This window comes from Mobula birostris, chromosome 28 (genome assembly GCF_030028105.1).
Source record: "Mobula birostris isolate sMobBir1 chromosome 28, sMobBir1.hap1, whole genome shotgun sequence".
In the NCBI taxonomy this organism is placed as follows: Eukaryota; Metazoa; Chordata; class Chondrichthyes; order Myliobatiformes; family Myliobatidae; genus Mobula; species Mobula birostris.
This window is the reverse complement of record NC_092397.1, coordinates 4,681,928-4,700,377: the sequence shown is the minus strand read 5'-3', so window position 1 is coordinate 4,700,377 and position 18,450 is coordinate 4,681,928. Positions and strand designations below refer to the sequence as shown.

General features: G+C 57.6%; 1 protein-coding gene across 1 annotated transcript; it reads right to left on the bottom strand.

Moving 5' to 3' along the window:
* Nucleotides 1-1,135: 1,135 nt before the first annotated feature.
* taf6l (TAF6-like RNA polymerase II, p300/CBP-associated factor (PCAF)-associated factor) lies at nt 1,136-15,927 on the bottom strand. The gene is given in 11 exon segments (XM_072245654.1): nt 1,136-1,933; nt 1,935-2,015; nt 2,211-2,339; nt 2,999-3,131; nt 5,446-5,666; nt 9,568-9,642; nt 11,302-11,396; nt 12,622-12,673; nt 14,016-14,165; nt 14,626-14,712; nt 14,965-15,927. Coding segments are annotated over 11 exon segments (1,881 nt in total). The 5' UTR covers nt 15,112-15,927; the 3' UTR covers nt 1,136-1,222.
* Nucleotides 15,928-18,450: the final 2,523 nt, after the last annotated feature.

Here is an 18,450-nt window from a genome sequence, read left to right as displayed (position 1 = left end):
GTGGGAGGCAACGCGCTGGTCACGGGAGGAGCGTACAAGCTCCTTACGGACAGTGGTGGGAATCGAACCTGGCTCGCCGGCGCTGTGAAGCGTTGTGGCTCTCCGCCACGCCCCAAAATGTACGAAAGTGTCACGCGTACGGATTCATTCCTTTTTAATTCCAAACTTTGTATCAAACATTCCCAAATATACACGGAAAGCTCAAAACGTGACATAGGAAAGTAGTTCTCAGCAGTGACTGTCGCTGGGGGAGGGTTTTGAGTCTTTGCGATGGGCAGATGTTTTACCTCAGGGGCTTGGTAGACTTGCCGTGAGGTGGCTGCAGAGCAGATCAGAACTCAGCCAGTCAGGAAGAAGCTACAGAGGGAGATGGGATGGCCAATGGGACAGCCTGGAGATCCTTCACCCGAACCGTCGACCGTCCACTTCTCGAGCTCCCCCGACACCTTGTGCGTCGCACCAGCTTCCAGCGTCCGCGGTTTCTGCCGCCTCCGGGGAAGGACGCGGCCCGGGACGGAGGTGAGGGGTGGGGTGGGTCTGAGATCTAGGGCTGGTATTCCTGGAGGGGGGAGAGGTGCGCTGCTTCGCCTCCCTGCTCAATAGGGAGTGGGGCAGAGAGGGAAGCAAGTGTTGTGGCAGGATGGCAGTGGGGGGGGGCAGGGAGAGGCATGGCAATGTTGGGGAATCCACAATGGAGCCAGGAGGGGAGAGAGGTGAGGGGGAGGAGGGCGAGGGGAGGAGGGAGTGGGGACAGGAGGAGGGAGTGGGGAAGGGAGGGAGGGGGAGGGGGAGGAGGGGGTGCGGAGGGGAAGAGGGAGAGGGGAGGAGGGGGAGGGGAGGGGAGGAGGGAGAAGGGAGGGGAGGAGGGGGGTGCAGAGGGGAGGAGGGAGAAGGGAGGGGAGGAGGGGGTGCGGAGGGGAGGAGGGAGAAGGGAGGGGAGGAGGGAGGGGGGTGCAGAGGGGAGGAGGGAGAAGGGAGGGGAGGAGGGAGAAGGGAGGGGAGGAGGGGGTGCGGAGGGGAGGAGGGAGAAGGGAGGGGAGGAGGGAGGAGGGAGAAGGGAGGGGAGGAGGGAGAGGGGAGGGGAGGAGGGGGTGCGTTGGGGAAGAGGGACAGGGGAGGAGAGGGAGAGAATATCACTTGAGGGAGGGTCCGAAGTGGAGAAAGGGTTGGGGGGGGGGGGTAGAGAGGGTCGCTCTCCCCTCGCCGCCCCCCCACAGTGAACTCAGAGGAGCATGCGTAGCGAGTAGTCGGTGTGCGGCCAGCGCCGGGCGGCCCGGTTGGCCCGGCCGATCATGGGCAGCCTCTGGCCGTACCTGGAGGCCAGGCTGGGGCCCCGGTACAGGGGGAAGGAGGTCTGGAAGACTCTGCCCCGCACCCGCAGCCCCACCTGCCGGCCGGCGATGAGGAAGGTCGGGTGCCCGCGGCAGGGGGACAACCGGCTACGCTGGAAGGCCTCCCTCACCCCCGCCGCGCCCCGCGCCTGGCCCGAGTCCCTCTCGTGCTGGGCCTGGCGGGCCGACAGCGGCTTGGCGGCGAGGCCCGCCCGGTGCGGGGGCGGCCGGGGCCCCGAGGGGTCGGCGGAGGGGCTCCCCTCCGGCCTGGGGCTGAGGGTCAGGCTGAGGGTCAGCTGCGGCATCTTGCGGGGGGCCTCGGCCCCCTCCGGCTGGGGCTGGGCCCTCGGGGCCTCCCCGTCCCGCGCCGGGGAGGGGGTCGGGGAGAGGGAGGGCGGGGCGGCGGGCGAGGGGGACGGGGAGGCCAGGCCGGGGCCGGTGCCGAAGCGCAGCGACAGGCTGTCCCCGAAGAAGGAGTAGAGGTGCCGGTAGAGGCAGGGCAGCGAGGAGGGGGGCGGAGGGGGCCGCGGAGGCGGGGACGAGGGGCCCGGGACCGCCTGCAGCAGGTGGCTGGCCAAGCCGAAGCCGAAGTCGGCAGGGGGGGTCGCGGGGGGGGCTGCCGGCCGGGGAGGGGGCGTCCGGGTGCAGCCAGGCCTTGGCTTTCAGAAGCTTCTCCACGGCGACCTGAGGCGGGAGAAGGGACGAGGGGGGGGGGCAGGAGGGAGAGAAAAGCTGAATCAGCAATCTGCAATTCACCCCCACACTGACCCCACAACCCTCCGCCTCACCCCTGCTCTTTGACCCTGGAGCATCTCTGACCCCCGCCACCCCCACTGGAACCCCACAGCCCCGTCCCCAAGACGCAGAGGTGACACCCACCAGCATGGCCCCGTACACCTTGTGTCCGTCGGCCTTGACCTGAGCGTTCGAGACGGAGTTGTCGTCCAGCACAGCCTGGAGGTTCGGCCAGTAGGTCGAGAGCTGGGGGTACAGGACCCTCTCCACTGCCTGGGGACACAACGCAGCCTCCATCAGAATGCCACATTCCAAACACACACCCCTCACCACCCCGCCCAGGGAGGGAGCAACACAAGGAGACGGACCGACACCGTGGAGAGGGAGCTTCACTCTGTGTCTGACCCCGGGAGTGTGAGATGGGACAGTGCGGAGGGAGCTTCACTCTGTGTCTGACCCCGGGAGTGTGTGACGGGACGGTGTGGAGGGAGCTTCACTCTGTGTCCTGACCCCGGGAGTGTGTGATGGGACGGTGTAGAGGGAGCTTCACTCTGTGTCTGACCCCGGGAGTGTGTGATGGGACGGTGTAGAGGGAGCTTCACTCTGTGTCTGACCCCAGGAGTGTGTGATGGGACGGTGTGGAGGGAGATTCACTCTGTGTCTGACCCCAGGAGTGTGTGATGTCAATCACAAAGACCCTGCGTTAGCCTCCTCCAGATCCCGAACTTAGTCAGTCACCCTCCTTAAACTCAGCTGAGCGTTTCAGTGGGTGAGGGGTTGAGGTCACAGGGGAGGGTCAGTCAGGAGGAGGTCAGAGGTCAGTGAGAGGGATTTGGAGAAGGGTGAGAGGAAGTTAAAGATTCAAGGCAGGAGGTCACAAGAGGTGGAGGGAATGATCGGAAGGTACACCACCGCTCACTCAAGCCCCTCACCTTCCAGCCGAGGGCGTTCAGCCCCACCAGCGCCCCATAATGCGAGCAGAGCGGCCGTACGGGATCCACGAGCACCTTCTGCAGGGTCAGCAGGATCTGGTGGTACAGACCCCCGACCAAGTCACCGTGCCACCTGGTGGGCGGGGAGAGGGAGAGACACACACACAATGCGTCAGACAGAACCCAGAACGACACCATCTCCACCCACACAGACCTCACCCCACCCCCGTCAGATCAAACCCCACAGAGAGGAAGGAGACAGAGGGATTCGGAAGGGGAGGGATGGGATGGGTGGGGGAAAGAGAGGAGCATATAGCACAGAAACTGGCCCTTCAGCCCATCTAGCCTATAATGGACCATTTAAACTCACATCGACCCACACCAGGACCATAGCCCTCCCATCCATGTACCTATCCAAACTTCTCTTCGACGTTGAAATCGAACTCCCATCCACCACTTGTGCTGGCACGCTCTCCCCGCCCCACCAGAAGTTTCCCCTCATGTTCCCCTTAAATTTCTCACCTTTCACCCTTAACTCATGACCTCTGGTTGTAGTCCCGCCCAAGCCTGCTTGCCTATCTATATCCCTCATAATTTTGTATACCTCTATCAAATCTCCCTCAAACTTCTACGTTCCAAAGAATACAGCCCTAACCTGTTCAATCTTTCCTTATAACTCAGGCCCTCCAGACCCGGCAACATCCTTGTAAATTTTCTCTGCACTCTTTCAACCTTGTTTACATCTTTCCTGCAGGTAGGTGATCATAATTGCACACAATACTCCAAATTAGGCCTCGCTGAAATCTTGAACAACTTCAGCATAACATCCTATCTCCTGTAGTCAGTACTTTGACTTACGAAGGCCAATGTGCCAAAGGCTTTCTTTACAACCGTGCCTACCTGTGACGCCACTTTCAACGAATTATGGACTTACATCCCCAGATCCCTTTGTTCTACCATTCACCGTGTAAAGCTGATTTATATCTGTGTGTAATAGCTCGCGCCGCAGCCTACGCAAGTGGGCTACGCAGTTGTGAACATTTATACTTGTGCGTTGGTGTGTCTGCGTTGCTCTGCAACTCACCGCCAAAAACTCAAACAATGGCGACTGAAACTGAAGGAGGGTGAATTTTCTGTGCTTGTCCGGCCACTGAGAGACGTGGACGAGGAAACGCATTTCAAATCTTTTCGGACGTCGGCAGGTAGATTTGACGATTTGGTTCATCGTCTCTAAACCGTTTGTTTCGCACCGGTGTACGCTCAGAGACTGGCAATCACCTATTCGGGTTTTAGCTTCAGGTGGAAGTCAAGGGAGTACAAAGAAGGTTCACCAGATTGATTCCTGGGATGGCAGGACTTTCATATGATGAAAGACTGGATCGACTAGGCTTATACTCGCTGGAATTTAGAAGATTGAGGGGGGATCTTATTGAAACGTATAAAATCCTAAAGGGATTGGACAGGCTCGATGCAGGAAGATTGTTCCTGATGTTATGGAAGTCCAGAACGAGGGGTCACAGTTTGAGGATAGAGGGGAAGCCTTTTAGGACCGAGATGAGGAAAAACTTCTTCACACAGAGAGTGGTGAATCTGTGGAATTCTCTGCCACAGGAAACAGTTGAGGCCAGTTCATTGGCTATATTTAGGAGGGAGTTAGATATGGCCCTTGTGGCAAAAGGGATCAGGGGGTATGGAGGGAAGGCAGGTACAGGGTTCTGAGTTGGATGATCAGCCATGATCATACTGAATGGCGGTGCAGGCTCGAAGGGCCGAATGGCCGGCTCCTGCACCTATTTGTCTATGTTTCTATGTTTCAACAGGCTGTAGCAGCTACAAACGGGCCTCAAGCACAGGGTCCTCCAAAATTTCAGAGGTCTGTAGAGCTTTATTGAAAGCATTGCAGCCAGAGTTCGTTCCCTGCCCTTCAGCCACCCAATGGGAAGCTATTGCAGCGTAGGAGGAAATGCAATGCTACCAAGTGGACCAATCACAGTTGTTGTGGTCTGCGACGCCACAACACGTAGTTACCTTTTGGGAGAGGTGCGCGTTAGGCTACGGTGTAGGGTTCGGCGCAGAGTGCAGCGTAGGGAACGTGGCTACGCCATACCTGCGGCGTGCATTTGACGCACAAGTATAAATCGACCTTAAGACCTACCCTGGCTGGTCCTCCCAAAGTGCAACAACTCGCACCAAGATCCATCTGCCATTTTCAGACCATTTCTCCAGTGTTCCAGATCCCTCTGATACCCTCCTCACCGTCCACCACACCCCCAATCTTGGTGTCATCTGCAAATCTGCCAACCCTGTTCACCACGGAGGGAGGGAAGAGGAGAGAGGAGAGAGAGGAGAGGGAGGACGGGGAGGCCGGAGGGGAAGTGGGCGTGTGGGGGGAAATGAGAGAGGGAGGGAGGGAGTGCGGAACCAGCGAGCCCCCCCCGGCCTCTCACCAGAAGATCTGACTCAGCAGCAGGGCAGCGTAGTCCCGGAGGGTCCAGTGGTCGTTGAGGGGGTTGATGGAGGCGGCCAGCGGCTCCAGGATGCAGTACATGACGCTGGAGACCAGGCTGCGCAGGTACGAGCCCAGGCACAGGTATGGGTTGCAGATCAGGCTCTTCACGATGTGCAGGAGCCGGTTCAGCTGCTCCAGGTCGTGGCTCACTGATTTCACCTGGGAGGGGGCCGGAGGAGAGCACAGTGAGGGTGCAGTCACGCGGACCCGGGGGCCCCTCCGCCCGTCCACCTACGCCGGTCCCCCTTTCACTCCACCTCAACACCCCCTCCCTGTTCCCCGAAGATTCTCCCTCTCCACCGCGGACCGGGAGGCGGGGAGGTGCTGACCCACATGTTGTTGGGACGTGGGAGGGAAATGGAGAACCTGGGGGAAACTGTCACAGGGAGAACATAAACTCTCACACACAGAGCTGAAGGTCGGGATCGAACCGGGTTCCCCGGAGCCCAGAGAAGTCCCCCGGAACCCGCTGCGACTTCAGGAGGACAGGGTGGCGCAGAAGGCGTACGGTACGCTGGGCCTTCAGCGGGCAGGGCACCGGGCTCAACAGTCAGCAAGTCAGAGGTCCAGCCTCGGCCAGGCCACGTCTGGAGGGTCGCGTCCAGTTCTGGTCACCCTGTTACGGGAAGGGTGTGGAGGCTTTGGAGAGGGTGTGGATTAGAGAGGCCGGACGAACCTGGGTTTGTTTCTGTGGTGTGTCGGAGGCTGAGGGCAGATCTGATAGAGGTTTGGGGTGATGAGAGTAGACAGTATCGTCTTCCCAGGTCTGAAGTGCCTAGTACCAGAGGGCGTGCATTTAAAGTGAGAGAGGGGTAGATTCAAAGGAGTTGTCTGAGGACAAGTGTTTTTTTTCACACAGAGAGAAGTGGGTGTGTGGAATGAGCTGCCGGGGACAGTGTTGGAGGCAGATACCATCGAGGTGTTTGACAGTCTGTTAGACAGACACATGAATGTGCTGGGAATGATGGGATATGGGCCATGTGCAGGGAATGGAGGGAGATGGACCCTGTGCAGGGAATGGAGGGAGATGGACCGTGTGTGGGGAATGGAGGGAGATGGACAGTGTGCAGGGAATGGAGGGAGATGGACCGTGTGCAGGGAATGGAGGGAGATGGACCGTGTGCAGGGAATGATGGGAGATGGACCGCGTGCAGGGAATGGAGGGAGATGGACAGTGTGCAGGGAATGGAGGGAGATGGACCGTGTGCAGGGAATGATGGGAGATGGACCGTGTACAGGGAATGATAGGAGATGGACCACGTGCAGGGAATGATAGGAGATGGACCACGTGCAGGGAATGATGGGAGATGGACCATGTGCTGGGAATGATGGGAGATGGACCGTGTACAGGGAATGGAGGGAGATGGACCATGTGCAGGGAATGATGGGAGATGGACCATGTGCAGGGAATGATAGGAGATGGACCATGTACAGGGAACGGAGGGAGATGGACAGTGTGCAGGGAATGGAGGGAGATGGACCGTCTGCAGGGAATGGAGGGAGATGGACCATGTGCAGGGAACGATGGGAGATGGACCGTGTGCAGGGAATGGAGGGAGATGGACCGTGTACAGGGAATGGAGGGAGATGGACCGTCTGCAGGGAATGGAGGGAGATGGACCATGTACAGGGAACGATGGGAGATGGACCGTGTGCAGGGAATGGAGGGAGATGGACCGTGTACAGGGAATGGAGGGAGATGGACCGTGTACAGGGAATGGAGGGAGATGGACCGTGTGCAGGGAATGGAGGAAGATGGACACAAAATAATCTGCAGATGCTGTGATCAAAGCAACACTTTCAGTACGCCGGGTGAACTCAGCAGGTCGGGCAGCATCAGTCAGAGATGATGAGTCGACCTTTCGGGCCGGAACCCTTCGTCAGGACTGAAGAATGAAAGATGGGGAAGGATTTGAAGAATGCTTGTAGCTTCAGTTGAAAGACCAGTAATTTGAAAGACAAAGGGGTGGGGGAGGGGGAAGCATTGACATCATAGCCCTGAAAACAATGGGTGGTAGAAGGAGGAGGCGGAACCATGAGGGAGCTGGGGGAGGGGGCAGAGTGACATAGGGATAGGGGAAGGGAGGGGGAGGAAATGACCGGAAGTTGGAGAATTTTATGTTCATACCAAGGGGCTGGAGACCACCTAGACGGTATATGAGGTGTTGCTCCTCCAACCTGAGTTTAGCCTCATCATGGCAGTAGAGGAGGACATGTATGGACATATCTGAATGGGAGTGGGAAGCAGGGTTGAAGTGGGTGGCTACTGGGAGATCCTGTCTGTTTTGGAGGTGCTTGACGAAGCAGTCCCCCAATCTGCATCGGGTTTCACCAATGTAGAGGAGGCCGCACCGGGAGCACCGGATGCAATAGCTGACCCTGACAGAGAGAGAGAGAGATGGGCATTGTGCAGGAAGATGGAATTTAATTTAATTTCGGCACAGACGTGACAGGCTGTCCTTCTGCCGTGCTGCCCGATGCTCTGGGGGACAGAGTTCGTAACCGCACTCTGGGAGAATCTGAATTCCTAAACCGAACGCTGCCCTGTACAATGGAAATCTACAACACAGAACAGCCCACGACACCGTGCCGACCTGCTAACCCACTCCACAATCAACCTGACCCTTCCCGCCTGCAGTTCTCCAAAGTGATTAGACGAGGGTTAAATAGATGCTCAGTGCAGGGCCTGTTCCCTGATGTATCTCTAAATAAATTTTTTAAAATAAATTAAATCTAGGAGTGTCTTAAATGTCCCTATGTGTCTGCCTCTACCACACACCCACCACTCCCTGTGTAAAATACCTACCTCCGACATCCCTCCACCCCAAAAACACCTCCTCCAGTCACCTTTCACCGAAGGAGGTATAAGAGCACCAGGACTCCGACTGCCAGAGTGGGTAACAGCTACCTCCCTCAGGCTGTGAGACTAATGTCTCGTCACCAGGACAACGAGCTGTTCACTGTTCACCACCGCGAGCATTTTGAATCGTATTCTATTATCTGCGGTAATAATTTGTTATGTGCGATGTAAGTTTTGTGGGAGCACCGTTGTCTGGAGGGACGTTGCTTTGTTTGGTCGTACAGTCAGATGACCATAAACTTGAGCCTGAGATACAGCCCCTCATATTAGTCGTTCCCACCCTGGGGAAAATGCCTCTGGCTCTCCACTCGATCTGCACCTCTTATCATCTTGTACACCTCTATCAGGTCTCCTCTTATCTCCTTCGCTCCAGAGAGAAAAGCCCGAGCTTGGCTCGACCTATCCTTATAAGATGGTCTCCGATCCAGGCAGCATCTCGGACGCTTCCACACCCTTCCTAGAATGAGGCGGCCAGAGCTGAATGCAACACTCCGAAAGGCAAACACGAGACCCTGCAGATGCTGGGAATCTTGAAGGCACGCACAAAACGCTCGAGGAGCTCAGCGGGTTGGTCAGTGCCGGTGGAGGGGCATAGGTGGTCAATGTTTCGGGCAGACACCCTCCATCAGGGCTGGGAAGGAAGGGGTTGGGCAAGGGGGGGGGTGGGAGAAGCCACAGTAACAAGGTGGAGGGAGAAGAGTGCCGGCTGACAGGTTCCACCAGGTGGGGAGAGCGGGGGAATGAAGTGAGACGCTGGGAGGTGATAGGTGGAAGAGGTGAAGGAGGAATCTGATCGGAGAGGAGAGTGGACCAGGGGAGAGAGGGAAGGAGGCGGGGGAACCAGAGGGAGATGAGGAGAAGAGGTGGGGTGAGAGGGGAACTAGAATGGGGAAATGTGGGAGTGAGGAGAAATTACCAAAAGTTAGAGAAATCGATGCTCATATGATCGGGTTGGAGGCTACCCGGACAGAACAGATGTTGCTGATCACGGTATCAACCTGCGTGGCAACTTGACATGGACCCGAAGACCCCTCTTTTCCCCGCACTAGGAACCCCGTCACTAGTAGAGAGGGAGCACGGTACTGCTGTGGAGAGGCGCCGTGTCGAGCAACCGCAGCAAAAGGCAAACTGCTGTGACAACTGCAACCAAATCGCAGCGCGGGAGACCAGAGACGTCAGCCACACCAGGATCATACCTACCCCACTGACCACGTACACAAAGTAGGGCAGCAGAGCAGCAATCTTCGAGTTCGACTGCAGGTCCTGAAGAGCCACCTAGGCAGGGAAGATCGAGAGAGAATTCAGGGGTCAGACACAGAGTGAAGCTCTCTCCACACCGTCCCATCACACACTCCCGGGGTCAGACACAGAGTGAAGCTGCCTCCACACCGTCCCATCACACACTCCCGGGGTCAGACACAGAGTGAAGCTCCCTCCACACTGTCCCATCACACACTCCCAGGTTCAGACACACAGTGAAGCTCCCTCTACACCATCCCATCACGCACTCCCAGGGTCAGACACACAGTGAAGCTCCCTCTACACCATCCCATCACACACTCCCGGGGTCAGACACAGAGTGAATCTCCCTCCACACCATCCCATCACACACTCCCGGGGTCAGACACAGAGTGAAGCTCCCTCCACACCGTCCCATCACACACTCCCGGGGTCAGACACAGAGTGAAGCTCCCTCCACACCGACCCATCACACACTCCCGGGGTCAGACACAGAGTGAAGCTTGCTCCACACCATCCCATCTCACGATCCCGGGGTCAGACACAGAGTGAAGCTCCCTCCACACCGTCCCATCACACACTCCCGGGGGTCAGACACAGAGTGAAGCTCCCTCCACACCGTCCCATCACACACTCCCTGGGTCAGACTCAGAGTGAAGCTCCCTCCACACCATCCCATCACACACTCCCGGGGTCAGACACAGAGTGAAGCTCCCTCTACACCGTCCCATCACACACTCCCGGGGTCAGACACAGAATGAATCACCCTCCACACCGTCCCATCACACACTCCCGGGGTCACACACAGAGTGAAGCTCCCTCCACACCAGCCCATCACACACTCCTGGAGTCACACACAGAGTGAAGCTCCCTCTACACCGTCCCATCACACACTCCCGGGGTCAGACACAGAATGAAGCTCCCTCCACACCGTCCCATCACACACTCCTGGAGTCACACACAGAGTGAAGCTCCCTCCACACCGTCCCATCACACACTCCCGGGGTCAGACACAGAGTGAAGCTCCCTCCACACCGTCCCATCACACACTCCCGGGGTCAGACACAGAGTGAAGCTCCCTCCACACCGTCCCATCACACACTCCCGGGGTCAGACACAGAGTGAAGCTCCCTCCACACCGTCCATCACACACTCCCGGGGTCAGACACAGAGTGAAGCTCCCTATACACCGTCCCATCACACACTGCCAGGGTCAGACACAGAGTGAAGCTCCCTCCACACCGTCCCATCACACACTCCCGGGGTCAGACACAGAGTGAAGCTCCCTCTACACTGTCCTATCACACTCTCCCGGGGTCAGACACAGAGTGAAGCTCCCTCTGCACATTTCCCCAGACATGGGCAGTAAGGGTTAAGTACGGAGAATTAATACTTAGACCATGAAAAAGGATCTAGTGCTTTTCCAGCGCCCATGACGAATAAATTCTATCGGGGTTCCAGCCGGTTCAGGTATTGATTATAACTGATGTTTCGATGACAAACTCGGCCATCTTCACTGGGGATGATGCCTTACATCTACTCCGGTGGTATTTATACCCCCATTGTCCGTTTCTCCTGATTGGCTAGTCCTCATCCAATCAGGATTCCGCTCTCCCACCTTGCTTACAATCCAGGACCATTGATACGTTTACAAATCAATATCGGAACGGTTCCGATCGATCAGGCCGTCCTCACCTTCATGAGGTGGTGGTCATCCCCGAGCACGGCCCTGGTGACTTGCTGGTAGTATTTCATCAGGTCGTCCGAGAGGGAGGAGACGGCCGTCGGCACTGAACGGGATGAAGCAGAGGGTATCACCGCCTGGCCGAGCCCGGCACCCCGCGGGCACTGAACTGCCCCCTCACCCTCAGAGATCCCCACCCCGCCAAGACTCTCCCCTCACCCTCCGACATCCTCACCCCTCCCCTCACCCTCAGATCCCCACCCCAGTGAGACTGAATCCCTCCCCTCACCCTCAGATCTAGTCCGAGCCCCTCCCCTCACCCTCAGAGATCTAGTCCGAGCCCTCTCCTCACCCTCCGACATCCTCACCCCGCCGAGACTCTCCCCTCACCCTCAGATCCCCACCCCAGTGAGACTGAACCCCTCCCCTCACCCTCAGAGATCTAGTCCGAGCCCCTCCCCTCACCCTCCGACATCCTCACCCCGCCGAGACTCTCCCCTCACCCTCAGAGATCCCCACCCCTCGGGGGACATTTGGTGCAGTGGTGATTACCACTGGATCAGTAATCCAGAGACACGGTTAAACGCTGGGGCCATGAGTTTGAATCCCACCACAGCAGTTTTGAATATGAATTCAATAAAAATATCTGGTGGCCATTGTCAGAAAATCCATCCGGTCCACCAATGTCCTGCAGGGCAGGAATCCAGCCGTCTCCACCTGTGACTCCAGACCCACAGCAACATGGTTTCCTCTTAAAGAGGGGGGTGGGCAATCCATGCTGGCTTAGCTAGCGAAGCCCACGTTTGAAAAGAGACTCTCCGTGGGTCCCCAGTCCCCCCAGTGATCCTCCGATTCCCTCCCCTGCGTTCCCAGGGAATCCGCTGCCTCTCAGTGAGTTCCTACCCCATCACAATCCAAACTTCTCCAGCTCCTTCCGATGGCCTCCTCTCTCCCCGGCCCTCAGCCTCTCTCCATCCCTCTCCCTACCCGCAGCCTCCCCTCGTCCCCATCCCCGCCGCCGTCACACTTGTCATGCCAGGAGCTCTCGATGTCGGAATGGGGTAGGGAGGGGAATGTGGGAGGGGAGGGGAGGGGAATGTGGGAGGGGAGGGGAATGTGGGAGGGGAGTTGGTGGGGCCCTCGAGTCGGGCGGGAGGGGAGGGGAGTGTGGGAGGGGAGGGGAGTTGGTGGGGCCCTCGAGTCGGGCGGGAGGGGAGGGGAATGTAGGAGGGGAGGGGAATGTGGGAGGGGAGGGGAGTGTGGGAGGGGAGTTGGTGGGCCCTCGAGTTGGGCGGGAGGGAAGAGGAAGGATGGGTTGAGGGAGAACTCACCCACTCCCTGAGCCTCTTCGTTGCCTTTACTGTCCAAGTACGAGATCTGAACTTGAGGCACAAGGACGGAGAAGGATGTCAGAGAAAACTCCCCACAAACCTCCCATCCTCCCTCCCCACCCCTCCCCGTCTGCATCCCTCCTCTCCCGACCCGCTCAATCCTCCGTGCCTCATACACCCAATTCGTCACACTCCCATTGTCCCCACACCCTCGTGTCAGAGTACCACCCCTCTCCGTCCCTCCCACACTCCCCCCTCCCCGTCCCTCCCAAACTCCCACTCCCCGTCCTTCCCAAACTTCCCCCTCCCCGTCCCTCCCAAACTCCCCCTCCCCGTCCCTCCCAAACTCCCACTCCCCGTCCTTCCCAAACTTCCCCCTCCCCGTCCCTCCTAAACTCCCCCCTCCCTGTCCCTCCCAAACTCCCCCCCTCCCCCGTCCCTCCTAAACTCCCCCTCCCTGTCCCTCCTAAACTCCCCCCTCCCCATCCCTCCCACACTCCCTCCTCCCCGTCCCTCCCAAACTCCCCTCCCTGTCCCTCCCACACTCCCCTCCTCTCCGTCCCTCCCAAACTCCCCCTCCCTGTCCCTCCCAAACTCCCCCCTTCCCCGTCCCTCCTAAACTCCCCCCCTCCCCGTCCCTCCCAAACTCCCCCCCTCCCCGTCCCTCCCAAACTCCCCCTCCCCGTCCCCTCCCAAACTCCCCCCTCCCCGTCCCTCCCAAACTCCCCCTCCCCGTCCCTCCTAAATTCCCCCCCGTCCCTCCCAAACTCCCCCCTCCCCATCCCTCCCACACTCCCTCCTCCCCGTCCCTCCCAAACTCCCCCTCCCTGTCCCTCCCACACTCCCCTCCTCTCCGTCCCTCCCAAACTCCCCCTCCCCGTCCCTCCCAAACTCCCCCCTCCCCCTCCCCTCCCAAACTCCCCATCCCTGTCCCTCCCAAACTCCCCCTCCCCCCTCCCAAACTGCCCCTCCCCGTCCCTCCCACACTCTCCCCGTCTCTCCCTCCCAAACTGCCCCCTCCCCGTCCCTCCCAAACTCCCCCCCTCCCTGTCCCTCCCACACACCTTCATCCCTACCACACTTCTCCCTCCCCATCCCTCCCACACTCCCCCCTCCCTGTCCCTCCCAAACTCCCCCTCCCCTTCCTGTCCCTCCCAATCTCCCCCCTCCCCGTCCCTCCCAAACTCCCCCTCCCCTTCCCTCCCTCCCACATTCCCCCCTCCCTGTCCCTCCCAAACTCCCCCTCCCCCCTCCCTGTCCCTCCCAAACTCCCCCTCCCCCCTCTCTGTCCCTCCCAATCTCCCCCCTCCCCGTCCCTCCCAAACTCCCCCCTCCCCTTCCCTCCCTCCCACACTCCCCTGTCCCTCCCTCTGGGCGGGTCCCCGTCCCTACCCGCGGATGGTGGTCTCGGCGCAGCCCTTCGGGATGTTGGTGGCGAGCGCCAGCTCGAGCAGGTTCACCTCACGGTCCTCGGGCACGAGCAGCTCACCGTCCCTCAGCCCGCGGAACGGCAGCCCGTCAGCCGCCCCGTAGCCGCACACCGGCTGCGGGCAGAGCAGAGAGATCGAGGGTATGCAGGGTGAGGGACGGTCCGTGGGTAGGGCAGGTCGAGCCAATTCAGAGGTACGCCAGGGTAGAGGGGACTGTGTGAGGGGCTGGTGTGGGGGTGTGGGAGAAGGAGTGTAGGGTCAACATCCAGAACGGGGGGGGAGGGGGACGTGAGGGGCAGAAGAATAGGAAGAGCGGGGGAAGGAGCTGGAACAGGGGTCACCGGCAAGGAGAGGGGAGTGGGATAGGAGGCAGAGGCGAGGGGGGAAGAGAGGAACATGAGGAGCCAGGGAAAGAGGGTGAAAAGGGAAGGGAAGGTGGATCGTGGAAAGAGGAGGAGGGGGAGGAGGGGAGGAGGGGGAGGAGGGGGGAGGGGGAGGAGGGGAGGGGGGAGGGAGGGATGGAGGAGAGGGGGAGGAGGGAGGGAGGGATGGAGGGAGGAGAGAGACACCTCACCTCGACGTTGGCCCAGCGCAAGGCACGGTTGAAGTCCTCGGTGGTGAGCTTCCTGCGCCGGGCATGTTTCATGAACTGTGCGCTGTTCTGTGAGGGGAGAGGCGCAGTGAGGGGTCAGTGCGGCAGAGACACTCCCCTACCCGCCCCCTCACCTCTCCCTCCCTCCACCCTCACCACTTCCCCCACCCAGTCCAACCCTCTACTCAGGAAGGGGGGGGTGCTGGTGGGTGACAGGGTGACAGGGTTAGTGTACGGGACGGGGTGGGGTGGGGTTTTGATGCTTCGACACCCGACCCAGACCCTGACCCTGACCCTGACCCCAGACCCCAGACCCCAGACCTGTGCCACCTCGCGCAGCCGGTAGCAGACGTCCTCGGACAGCAGGGCTGCCACCTCGTCGCCGAGCTCCAGCCCCGCGCTCTCCGCCATCAGCTTCACCGACTCGCGGGGCACCTCGGCAAACCGGCGCTCCTCCCGCTCCGACATCCCTCCCTAGTAACCCGGTTAACTACTGCTTAACCAATCTGTGTACCAGCTCAACTAGCACTTAATGCACTCATTAACAGATGCAACCACCACTTAACCGGTCCACTAACCAGCTGAACTACCACTTAACCCACTCATTAACAGACGTAATCACCACATAACCAGCTCAACTACCACTTAACCCGTCCATAAAACAGCTTAACTACCGCTTAATGCATCCACAACGGGGCTCAAATTACAGATTAAGCCACTCACAACCAGGATCGACCGCTGGATAACTCAGCTCAACTCATAGCCATTCACAACCTGGTTCGATTACTGGTTAACCCATCTGCAACCTGCTATCATGCTAACTCCTCGCCGTGTCTGTTTTCTGCCCCCACTGATTAATGATAGCCAGGCCCCATGCTGCCTGGTTACCAATCCACTCCCACTAACTAATAATAACCACGCTCTGACTAACCAATTTCCACCAACACTGGTTAGTAAAACCCAAACGCTGAATACTTTACCCCCCACAAAGATTATAACTGGCTAACCATGATCCTTCATTTAACTAGTAATAACCAATCCTCCACCAGCTGCTAACTACAAGAATTCGATTTAACAATCCCTAACTAGTTTTTACTACCTCCTACTAGCAATAACCTTAACCAGCTCTCACTAACTAGCAATACCTCTCCTCACACTGCTCACCACTCACCCCCTCGCTCTAACTCTCCCTCCCCCATGCTAACTAGCAGTAACCATCCCTTAACCAGTTCTTAACCAACATCCCGCTTTCTCTCAGAGGCGGTGGGAAAGACAAGTGCTTCCGGTTTGCCATCCGACCAATCGGCGCCCGGCGCCTGTGGCATGGGCGGGACTCTTCGGATCGTCCTGATTGGGCGGGGGAAAGCAAGGACCATCAATCGCACGTGTGACGGTCGCTGAAGCCAGAGGGTCACGTGGAGGGGGGGGGTAGCAGCCGGCCAGATTTAAAGGGGCCGCGTCCCCTGGTGTCGGGGCGCGGATGGTGTTTGAGCTGCGCCCAGCCACACAGTCACGAGTGTAGAGAGCGTCAAACAGGATTGGATCTGTGATACCGAATTAAAACTGTTGCCAGCCCCGAGTCTTTTACCCTCTCTTGACCTTTTAACCTACACAACTCCCATTTGCCCCCACGGTGAGAGATTTACTACACTAGTACCCACTGGAATGGGTGGGGGCCTTTATAAGCAGCAGGCTAGAGATTCAGAAAGCTAGTGGGTGGGGGGAAGGATCATTGAAACACAAGACCAGGTCAAGTTTATCGTCATTTAACCATATACATGTATACCGTCAAACAAGACAACGTTTCTCCAAACCAGGGTGTAAAGCGCACAGGCACACAGAACACACGATAGCTTATGCAGACAAGGATAAAATCAATCTAAACTGCGTTAATATTAAATATTGTGAGGTACGGAATAGATGAACCAGTGACACTTCGAATGCGATGCAGCAGAGAGTTCAGAAGCCTAATGTCCTGGGGGAAGAAACTGTTTCCCATCCTGACTGTTCTTGTCCTTTTGCATCAAAGTCTCCTGCCTGACGGTAGAAAGTCAAAGAGGATGCTGGATGGATGAGTGGGATCCTTGATAATGCTAAGGGGCCCTGTGTACGCAGCGCTCCTGATAAATGTCCCCGATGGATGGTAGGGAGACCCCTGTGATAACCTCATCCTCCCCCACTATAGGAAACATCCTCTCCACATCCACTCTATCTGTGTCCTCTGGTCCTAGACTCCCCCACTATAGGAAACGTCCTCTCCACATCCACTCTATCTGTGCCCTCTGGTCCTAGACTCCCCCACTATAGGAAACATCCTCTCCACATCCACTCTATCTGTGTTCTCTGGTCCTAGACTCCCCCACTATAGGAAACATCCTCTCCACATCCACTCTATATGGGTCCTCTGGTCCTAGACTCCCCCACTATAGGAAACGTCCTCTCCACATCCACTCTATCTGTGTTCTCTGGTCCTAGACTCCCCCACTATAGGAAACATCCTCTCCACATCCACTCTATCTGTGTCCTCTGGTCCTAGACTCCCCCACTATAGGAAACATCCTCTCCACATCCACTCTATCTGTGTCCTCTGGTCCTAGACTCCCCCACTACAGGAAACATCCTCTCCACATCCACTCTATCTGTGTTCTCTGGTCCTACACTCCCCCACAATAGGAAACATCCTCTCCATGTCCACTCTAATTGGCCTTTCAAGATTCAGTAAACCACAAGACACAGGAACAGGAACAGAATTAGGCCAGTCTGCTCCCCCATTCCATCATGGCTGATTTATTCTCCCTCTCAACCCCATTCTCCTGTCTTCTCCCTGTAACCTTTCGCACCCTGACCAATCAGGAACCTATTAACCTCCGCCTTAACTACACCAGATGATGTGGCATCCACAACCACGACTTCTACACACTCACCTCCCTCTGGCTGAAGGTTTCAGTGAGATTCCCCTCTCATTCTACTAAACTCCAGTGAAGTCAGACCCGGAGCCCTCAAACGCTCCTCATAGATTAACCCCTTTCATTCCTATGATTGATCTTATAAAGTACCTCACACTCGTCTGCATTAAACTCCATCTGCCATTTGTCGGCCCATGTTTCCAACTGATGCAGTTTCCTCTGCAAGCCACGATAGTCTTGCTTGCTGTCCAGTACACCTCCTGATCTTCGTGTCATCCACAAGTTTGCTGATCCAGTGAACCGCATTATCATCCAGATCGTTGATGTAGATGACAAACAACAACAGACCCAGCTGCCGGTCCCTGTGGCACTCCACTAGTCGCAGGCCTCCAGACAGAGAGGCAACCCCTCTACCGCCACTCAAAATGCTGGGGGAACTCAGCAGGCCAGGCAGCATCTCTGGAGAAAAGTGCAGTCGACGTTTCGGGCCGAGACCTGCTACCATTCCCTGGCTTCTCCCACAAAGCCAACGTCTAATCCAGTTTACTACCTCACTCTGAATGCCGAGCGACTGAACCTTCCTGACCAGCCTCCTATGCGGGACCTTGTCAAATGACTTGCTGAAGTCCATGTAGACAACATCCACTGCCTTGCCTTCATCCACTTTCCTGGTAACCTCAAAAAAAAAACCTCCATGAAATTGGTTAGACACGACCTACCACACACAAGCCACGTTGACTATCCCGAATCAGTCCCCGTCTCTCGAAATATCTGGTCCCTTCAGGCTCTATAAATTCCTGGTTTACTTTTAGCGCCTTTCTTAAAGCATGGAAACAACGTTAGCTACCCTCCACTCCTCTAACCGGACCCATGGCTAAGGACATTTTAAATAGCCTCCAAT